This window comes from Cystoisospora suis, assembly GCF_002600585.1.
Source record: "Cystoisospora suis strain Wien I chromosome Unknown contig_91, whole genome shotgun sequence".
In the NCBI taxonomy this organism is placed as follows: domain Eukaryota; phylum Apicomplexa; class Conoidasida; order Eucoccidiorida; family Sarcocystidae; genus Cystoisospora; species Cystoisospora suis.
The window spans coordinates 1-9953 of NW_027152893.1; the positions used below are offsets into that span (position 1 = coordinate 1).

The following is a 9953-nucleotide window of genomic DNA, read 5'->3' on the forward strand; positions in this document are numbered from 1 at the left end:
GATAGATAGATAGATAGATTAAAGATAGATAGATAGATAGATTAAAGATAGATAGATAGATAGATTAAAGATAGATAGATAGATAGATAGATAGCGAGGGAGGTTTGGAGCGGTCTAGTCTTAATTATTGTGAGTGGGACGAAGTGTCTCCTCGGAGACGCCATCGATAAAACTTCTTCTCCTCCCCCGTGTCATCCACGTAGACGGAATGTGTCCTCATATATCGAAAGCATATATATGATAGGTGTATGTGTACCAGCACGCCTGTATGCATATATCTATGCATGGATGGATAAATGCACGCATATACATAGGGAGAATGTTTCTAAGGAGACGTGCGTGCGTATGTGTGGGAGATAGACGTGGGTATGTGCGTCTGATAGGACAGGAGACAGGGAGACGGTGATTGATAGCGAGATTAGAGATAGGTCAAAGATAGAGAGATCAAAGATAGGTCGAAGAGGGATTAAAGATAGACAGATAGACTAAAAATAGAGAGATAGATTGAAGATAGATGGATAGATAGATTAAAGATAGATGGAGAGGTCGTCATCATACAACTTCAGCTGACGATCGAAATCTTGTACAAAAAAGATTTAGTTTGCATGCATTTTGTTTCTTTTCTTAGTTGTATTAAAACAATTTTTCTTCTTCTTCGTGCTCTTCTTCCTTCTCTTCCTTCTCTCTTCCTCTTCAACTTCGCTTTACACACATGCCCCGTTCCTCTGTTCCACTATATCTAGATATATATGGATATGCATATAGATGTGAATGACTATGGAGGTGTATGTGCCACTTATCTCTTACATATTCATTACTTCCTTCATGTCCTTAGAGAGAGATCTCTTCAATTCTCTGCTTTCTTCTTTTTCTGCGTGTTTGTGTTGTGGTGTACATACACCTCGTGACAACAGGACTTTGCCGTAGCAGCAGGGAAGTATTATCTTCAGCATACAGCCTTAGGAGGCTTGACGTTCGCTCTCTTCTGGCCTATGGCTTTGATTCAGTATGCCTCGAATCTAGATAATACTTGGGTCTTATGTCGAGAGAGAGCTCAACAGGCAGGGAGACTCCTGGCTGACGCCATCTCCGATACCCAGGTAGGCATCTAAGCCATACATACACATTCATATATACATATTATACCTACGTTGGTACATACATATCCATACACATATACATATATACGTCCGTAGAGACCAGGAGAGGAGGTCTACATGGCAGGGTGAATCCATGCAAGTATCTAGAAATGTATGTACGTGTGTATCTATGTGTATGAGAGATTTCTATATCTATCTCTTGTCGTGATAGAGTAGGGACGGGTGTGGCTATGAAGCCTTTCCTATTCAAGTCTTCTCTCGATGTCTTTACATGTTAGCTCTTGGACGTAAGTATGTATACCTGTAGATCTACATATATCTATATACGTATATGTATAAGGTCTTTGCGCAAGGCAGGCCGGAGGTCGTTATATCACGTATGAAAGGACTTGTATCGTTCGCTTACACTAGGAGAGATGCTAAAGCCGAGGGAGGAACTTCTTCTTCTACTCGATGGTCTACTCAACAATAGAAAGGCCTACACTAAGCATGTAGAAGAAACAGCCTCCTTTCTTTTCCTGTATATGTATGTCTATGTGAAGATGTATGTACGAAGAAGTATGTACACATGTACGTACGAACCTACATGTATGAAGATGTATGTAAGGACTTGCATGCATGTATGAACGTGTATGTATGAGTATATATGGCGATGTATAGGTATGTGTGTGTATGTGTATTTGCAGGCTGTAGGACAGAGGCCTGTGACTTTAGTAGGCTATAGCATGGGGGCGCGGGTCATTTTCTATTGTCTACAGACTCTATGGAAGCGAGTGAGGAAAGAAAAGAGATCCATGATAAATCAAAGATAGATTCAAAGAAGATTGGTAGAGGTAAAGAGAGATACGTCATTCCAATAGGTACTTTCAAATTAGGTAGATTACAGATAGACAGCATACATCTATACCTAAGCATGAAGAAGCAGGGGGAGAAAAGGAGGGGAACAGAGATGAGAGATAAGATGAAAGAATTGTTTGAGACGGGCTTGTTTCTTCAGTCATTCACACCTACCTAGGGTTCTTCGGCAACAGAATTCTATCTCTCTTTAATCTCTTTATCTATCTCTCTTTAATCTATCTATCTATCTTTAATCTACCTATCTATCTATCTCTATGCTTATCGGTGTATATACACTCGCAAGAAGTACATCTTGGTCCGTCCTTTTTGTGGGGATGAAAAAGCTCAAAGCATCTTGAAGAAGATCTTCACACATCTATCGCCTCTCTATCTGTCTACACACCCAAGGAGATGACGGCTTTTGCATGCGTTTCTTCTTCTTCATTCCTCTTTCCTTCTTTGTCTTGCTGAACTATCTCATCCGCATTTCTCCTCCTTGCCTTTTGCTCTTCTCCTCGTGCTTCGTCTACTCCCACACTTCTTTCTTTCTTTCTCACTCTCTCTCTTTCTTAACTATCTTGCTCATATCTTCTTCTTCTTTTCTGTCTGTGCTTCTCACCCCTCCTCTTACACTTTAAAGAACTCTTCTTCTTCTTTCCACTGGGACAAGCATTCACACACACGCACATCTTGAGGTGATAGGGGAGTGCAACGCAAAAAGATACCGTCGCCATCTTTCCTCTTCTTTTTTTTCTCCTCTCCATCTTTCTAATCTCTGTCTGTATGTGTGGGTCTTCCTCTTGGGGTGTCTGTACATACAGCGCAAGCTTCACGTCGTATGCGATTGCGTCTTGATTGGCCTGCCTGCAAGTCTAAATACAAAGCAATGGACTGCCGCTAGAGACGTCGTTAGCCGTCGCTTAGTAAACGTGTATTCTCGCTCGGATTGGCTTCTCGCCTTTCTCTATAGATGGATGGAATGGGGCGTCCAGGTAAAGGGCGAACATAGAGATAGAGACCAAGATACAAAGATAAATCGAAAGAAGGAGACCATCAAGAGAGAGATCAAGAGATCCAGAGAGAAAGAAAGAAGTAATGAACCATTCAGAGAAAGAAAGAAAGACAGATAGATAAAGAAAGAAAGAGATAGATAGATCAAGAAAGGAAGAAAGAAAGAGAGAAAGATTTATGTATACATAAGGGGCCTCGACATGAGCGGCTGTTTGAAGGCTTCTGCGACTGCTGGTAGATACCTTAAGAGCTTTTCTTCTTTTCTATCCTTCGTTGGCTTCTCTCTCTCTGCCTGTCTCTAGATCTGAAGAAGTAGAGGTCTTCTATGTATGTGTAAGTGTATGTATTTGCAACAGGTATGATGTATACCTGTGTATAGTGTATGGATCTAGATGTATAGAAAACTCAGGAGACACCAAGCGCCGTCTGACTCTTCAGCCTTCTGGGGGGCTCTTCTTCAGCAAACTCTACATACCACACACTCCTTTAGAGAGAAGAGATATAGAGAGAGATATGTCTATATATATGCGTATGTAGAGAGAAAGAGAATGTAAGAGTGTGTATATGACTGTCTATCTAGATTAGGCATGTCTTGAAGTACATAGACATAAGGGTCATAATCCCTAAGAGCCTTCTGTGTACGACAGGAATTTCCTTGATGAGCAAGACCATGTCTAAATTGCTCCTTCTCTTGTCACTCCTACTAAGTCAATGAAAAAGAAGATTGGCTAGCTCCTCTTGATCATGATAAGAGTTCCGTGCATGCATCACTTCTTCTTCGTACTTCCTTCTTCATCCTTGCTTTCTCATTCTGTTCTTTCTTCCTCTCGTTCTTTCTCACTTTTTCCATTCAACTTCGGTCCTTCGATTTCTGTCTGTCTTCGAATCTATCTTTAGTCTATCTATTCTCAATCTCTATCTGTCTATCTTGAATCTCTCTACCTGTCGTTAGTCTATCTATCTGTCTTTAAGCTATTTATCTATCTCTCCATCAATCTATCTTCAATCTATCTCTATATGTCTGTGTATGTCTTTGTATGTATGTGTGTAGGTGGCAGGGTTGAGTCCAGTGAGGAGTGTGGGGGGCGTTGAGAATTACGACGTGACGGGCCTTGTGAAGAGTCATGCGCAGTACCCCGAAAAAATGAATGACATCCTCGCCTTCATCGGATTTGACGCTTAACTCACTCATTAACTCGTTACTAGACAACTAGCTAGCCAGCTAGCTAGTTACCTCATTCATCACCCATGACATACTCCACAAGGCCTATAGTCAATATGAGAATACAATGAAGCAGTCTCACTGTATTATCCATAGACACGGAGGACCTAAGACATCGCGAAAAAGGAGAAGAACAAGAAAAAGAAGAGACAAAGCTCTACAGGGAGGGAAGAGGCTACTCAGACATGTCTAAGAAGATGTAGACATAAATACATACATACACACGTGTTCATATGTACATAGCTGTGGATACTCTCGGTAGAGAGGTAGTCAGGTGGTATATGAGGGCGACAGAGAGAGAAGACATGAAGAAGAAGAAGGTGTAGAGGGAGTTGCAGATGAGACGCAACAAGAAAAAGAGACGGCCCCTTTTCTCTGTGAAGAAGAGGTGGATCTGGAGATAGATAGATAGATGAAGAAAAGAAGGAAGAATAAAAAGATAGGAGGAGAAATAGACAGATAGATAGGTTAAAGATAGACAAATAGATACGTTAAGGATCGAGAGACATAGATAGATTAAAGATAGATAGATAGATAGATAGATAGATGAATCCAAGATAGATGAGAAATGGGGAGTGATAGAGAGAGAAGGAGAGGGTGGATGTATGAGCAGGTATGGGCGTTCTGTATTGCATGTGTGTGTCTCTGTCTCCTGGCTGGCTCTTCTATTCTTTGGTCGATCAGTGACCAATGAAGGCGAAGAATGAAAGAGGAAGACAAAACACACAAAGACATCTGACTCTCCTCTCTTATCTATATCGACGTCGCCGGCTCTAGCTGATCAAACCCTGAACTACTACTACTACTGCATGCAGTTATATACATATAGAGAAATAGATATAGATAGCTGGAGGTATACATGTATGTACGTCCAGAGAGGCAAGGAGTGGATGCACACATGAACAGTGTTCGTGCGTTTCGGAGGAAGAGCTCTATACAGAGGAGGAAGGTATACGTATGCGTATATCGATGAATGCAGGTATATGTATGTATATATGTATGCATGTATCAACCGATGTATATATGCCTGTATCTACAAATGTGTACATGTATGATCCGTGTTTACTGGATGAATGAGAATCGATAGACATCTCATTTCCGAGATGAAGAGAAAGAAAAAGTTCCTCGCTTGCCAAGCCGATAATAAGCATTCAATTAACTTTCAATGAAACATCTACCTCAGATCCCGCATGCGCACATGCATGCAAGGTCATACCCTTGTCCTATCTCTCTCTCTCTTTACCTACCTGCCCACCTCTCTCTCGATCCGGTGTACATTCACTACTCACTGTATCGTTAACCTGCTCTTCTCTCTCTTCGTCTCTTGCATCCTCATACGGCAGTGTCAGGATACAATTAGGTGTACGTACACCTGAAGAGTCCTTGTCTGTAGGATCTCTGTGGAGACACACACCTTCAGACTCCTCTTCCTGTACACGTGAACACGACATCTATGCCTACCTTCATATGCAGGATGTCTGTATACATAAGTATACACATACATAATGCATGCACTTGCTTTCAGTCGAGGGACCAGGAGACAAGAAAAATTTGATTGACTCCCCGCCATTCTTCTGATGTGCTTTAACATGGCGAATGAAGTTCTTTCATTGATGAAAGGAAGAAAGGAAAGTGCGCATGCCGACAGTTGGTATACTAAGAAGGAGAGTGTGTTTCTTTTCACGCAAGGGAGGCAGGAGAGAAACAGAGAATAGATCGCTAGATATGTATATGGAGTAGCGGGGTGTATGTACACCCCGGGATGATGAAGAAGCAAACACAGGAGAACTGTCGTTTCACCTCTCCTTCCCAGAAGAAGATAGAGAGAATGATACATGGTTTTCTTTCATTCAAAGAAACACAGGAAGGAGAAGAAAAGACGAAGGTATTCTTTCTTCTTCGTTAGTAGGAACGGCCAAGAAGAAGCAAAACACAAAAGTAGCATGGAGAGAAAGACGGAGAAGACGCTCCTCCGTAGTTACTTCTCTGTCTCTACCTATGTATGTATGTAAAAGTCACGATCACGGAATTCTGTCGTTCTAGGAAGGACGTCAGGAGGCAATCGTGATAAGAGCCAACATACTCTCTCATCTTTGAGAGGGCATCTTTAATGTATCTATCTACATCTTTCTTCATTCTATCTCTCTCTGTATATACACCACCCCGGGGGAGGGAGGGGAATCTTTCTTCCCTTCTACCACTTCAGTCTCTTCTCTCCTGTTGCACGTGTGCCGCTTTCTTTCTTTCTTGCTTCCCCTTCTTTCTTCCTTGCTTCTTCTCCTTCTCTTTTGCATCAGTACACCTCCAGCCCCTCACAAAGACTCTCTATCATTCACGTCTTACATCTCTATATCTCTCTCTCTCCATACATATAGGTTTGTATCTGTCTACCTCTCTGTCTCTCTCTCCGTATGATATACACATAGATACATATACGTCCTGTCACAGTCAGTTGAAAGTGCCAGAAATGTATAAAGAGAGAGAGAGAGACGTTCTGTTCGTATAGACACTCGTGTACACGCCCAGCTCAGAGAATGACGAAGAGATAGATATCTCTCCTTAGCTCGATCTTTCAGTGTGTCTATCGAGTCAAGATGTCTTTCTCTCTTCTCCTAGTAGCATTCTCAAACTCAAGGGAGAGGAGAGGGAGAGAGAAGAAAATCTCTTCTCTTTCCTGTTGTCCCCCCTTTCTTTCGAACTTTCTACAAACTTTCTCTCACGTTCTTTATGTACGATGGACGTGCATCGAGAAGCTCCTAGAGAAACAAAGCAGGAGATATCTATCCTTCATACAGAGGGGTAGCCGTCGTGGATGAAGTATTTATTTCTCTATCTCTCTCACTCTTTTCTCTATACATACACATGGAAAATCTACCCCCTCCATACAGTATATATACATATTCATGCATACACATAGATGAGTGTATATGTATGTATATATATATAGAGAGAGAGAGACAGGCACCTTATGTATGGGCGCTGGTCTAGGTGTATGAAGATACATCTTTGTATGTCTTTCTATCTATATAAACATACGTAGGTAGGAAGAGGGGAGGTATAAGCCGAGTGTAATATGAGAAGAAGAAAGAAAGCATGCACCTTATGTGGCTGGCTGTTCTTTGTGGGTGAAGCTCCTTCTCCCCCCCCCCAGTCTTCTTCTTCCCCGAGGTCCATTCTGAAAAGCTTCCTCGGGATAGGTGTGCTTCAACGAGAAAGAAAGAAAGAAGACGACAGGAGAAGAAGAGTGAAAAGAGCAGATAGAAGGAAAAGACGAGAGGAGAGAAAGACTCATGAGGCGGGAGAAAGAAATCTCTTGTTTGTCTGTATCTACGGCAAGTTCGTTCTTTGCATGCCAGCCATTCGATCGATTCAACATATATTTATATCTATATCTCTCTCTCTTTTCAAATATGGATACGAGTTGAAGATGAAAAAGAAAGACGCGAGAGGAGAGAAGGAGAAGAAGGCACAATTGCCAAAGACAAGAAGAAAATTCCTTCTTCTCCTCCTCCCTCTTCTTAAGTTTCGGGGAAGGAGAATGCAGATAGTAACCGCACGCCACACATACACACATACCGATCTCCTCTCAAAGAAGAAAAGAAAAGAAGACAAGAGATAAAAAAGAAAGAAAGAAAGAAGAAAGATAGAAAGAATACAAGCCCCACGTATATGTTGGATGTGATGTGTCGACTGCCTTGTCATGCGGTATGGAGAGCATTCTCCCTCATACACACATACCCAAGAAAGAATAAGACACATTCAGAAAGAGAAGAGAAAGAAAAGGAAGAAGAAGAAGAAAAGTGAGAAAGAGAAGAAGAAGAAGCGGAGTGGAGTTTATACCGTAGTGACTTCACTATCTCGCACTTCATTGAAGAAATTGGAGAGGCGATAAGGATTGTGGGAGACAGAGGAAGAAAGATCTCTGTCAGTCTCTCCCCTCCTCCCTTCGCCTTTACTACTACTGCTGTGGCGATGTGTCGATCTCCCATGCTTTCTTAGCTGAAGAAAGAAAGAGTGAGAAAGAAAGAAAGAGAGAGTGAGAAAGAAAGAAAGAAAGGAGTGATAAAGAAAAAGCGAAACGACACAAGAGAAGAAGAGAAATGAGACTCCAATTTTAGCAGACACTCAAGATACATCCCATGAAGAAGTGAATAGACATGTACATACATACACATACACATACACTCATACATATACATATACATACATACACGCACACTCATACATATACATATTCATACATACGTAGACATACACAGATATTCATACATACATACATATACATACATATGCACATAGACATATCGCCTGTTGCCTAGTATCATCTATATGAGGAGTCTACGAGTTGCCAAGACATAATGATCGATACAGGCAAGTAGGAGTCTAAGGATATATTACACGCTACAACGAGTAAAGATACACACCTCTCTCTAAAAGCATAATAGCTGATAGATAGAATATGAATGAAAGAAAGAAGAAAGAAAAGAGAACGCGAGAGAAACTAGACGAAGAACGAGAAATAGGGAATGAGAGAAAGAAGGAAGGAGAGAGAGAGAAAGATGAAGAAAAGTGTATGCCCTAAGAGCAACAAGAAATGAGGTAGGTGAATGAGTCTACCCTAGCAATCTGCGAAGGAATCTCAGAAAACATGCCCTAAGGTAGAAGACACAGACAGAAGCTAGACAGGAAGAAGTAGACAAGCTAGCTGTTGCCGTACGCCCCTAGTTAACTTTCCCATGGAAGAGCCACGACCACATCAAGAAGAGACAGAATGAATGAGACACCGAGAGGAGACAAGCCATTCATTCTCTAGACATGTCCAAGAATACAAGACAAAGATCGCTTGAAGATAGAAGAAAGTTCAAGACAGATCGATAGACAAATAGATAGAACAAGAGATAGACTGAAGCCATTAGTATGTAGCTAGCTAGAGAAATAGAAGGTGGAGAAATCTGTTTTGCTTACTTTGGCCTTCTTCTTTTTATCTTTCTTTTTCTGTTTCTTTTCTTTCTTTCTTCTCTTTTGATCTTTCTTCTTCTCCTTATGTTTACGACGTCTCTTCTTTCGGCTTGAACTCTCCCCGGCTTCTCCCCTCTCTGACTTATCGCCATTTGCTGAGTTTTCTTCTTCTTCTTCGCTTGAACTATCACTACTACTACTGCTGCTACTACTACTATCGCTAGTTGTCTCTTCGCTAGAATGATTCTCCACGTCACTTGAAGCCTCTTCGCTTCTTCTTCTTTCACCCCCCTGTCCCTCTTCTTCTTCCTCTTGGGCTTCTTCTCTTCTTCTTTTCTTTCGCTTTCTTCTCGCCTCTTCTCGGAGCTCCGCTAAATGACGTCTCTCCTGCTCCTCGATCTTAGAATTCCGAAAATGCTGAGAAAGCAAGAAGTACGAACGAATGAGAGAAACAAAGAAGAAAGAAAGAGAGAAGAAAGAAAGGAAAAAGGTATGGAGAGAGAAAGGGATGCGATATGAGAGAGCAATGGCCACCTCCACAAGGTACTTCTCATACCTACAGGTAGAGAAAGAAACTGAAAGATTAAAGGAACGTAAAGAGATACATACGTAGATGAATGAATAGATTGAAGATACACAAATGGATGGGGATAATCCACGCGAGACAGAAACCTCAAAAGAGATAATACTTCCCCCTCTCTCTTTCTCTGTCATGTATAGATAGATAGATTAAAGATAGATCAAAGAGAGATTAAAGATAGATAGATTAGAGATAGATAGATAGATAAAGATACATAGAGCCAAGCTAGATAGATTAAAGATAG

At 41.4% G+C, this 9953-nt stretch overlaps 2 protein-coding genes across 2 annotated transcripts; one reads left to right on the forward strand and one right to left on the reverse strand.

The window, feature by feature from the left end:
* Nucleotides 1–910: 910 nt before the first annotated feature.
* Nucleotides 911–5302, forward strand: CSUI_000198 (uncharacterized protein). The gene is made up of 4 exons (XM_068060432.1): nt 911–1100; nt 1787–1873; nt 2759–2929; nt 4000–5302. Exons 1-4 carry the CDS (start codon nt 993–995, stop codon nt 4129–4131), a joined length of 498 nt encoding a protein of 165 aa, XP_067927591.1. The 5' UTR covers nt 911–992; the 3' UTR covers nt 4132–5302.
* Nucleotides 5303–8010: 2708 nt separating this feature from the next.
* On the reverse strand, nt 8011–9546 carry CSUI_000199 (uncharacterized protein; the record flags this gene model as incomplete). The annotated part of the gene is made up of 2 exons (XM_068060433.1): nt 8011–8169; nt 9136–9546. Coding segments are annotated over 2 exons (570 nt in total), but the record flags the coding sequence as incomplete, so codon positions are not given.
* Nucleotides 9547–9953: the final 407 nt, after the last annotated feature.

Bases quoted from the DNA above. Each gene is read 5' to 3' on its own strand.
- CSUI_000198 (XM_068060432.1), top strand. From the start codon at position 993: ATGGCTTTGATTCAGTATGCCTCGAATCTAGATAATACTTGGGTCTTA. The intron at 1,101-1,786 runs GTAGGCATCTAA...GTGTATTTGCAG, and splicing joins ACGCCATCTCCGATACCCAG to GCTGTAGGACAGAGGCCTGT. The intron at 1,874-2,758 runs GTGAGGAAAGAA...CTGTACATACAG, and splicing joins TACAGACTCTATGGAAGCGA to CGCAAGCTTCACGTCGTATG.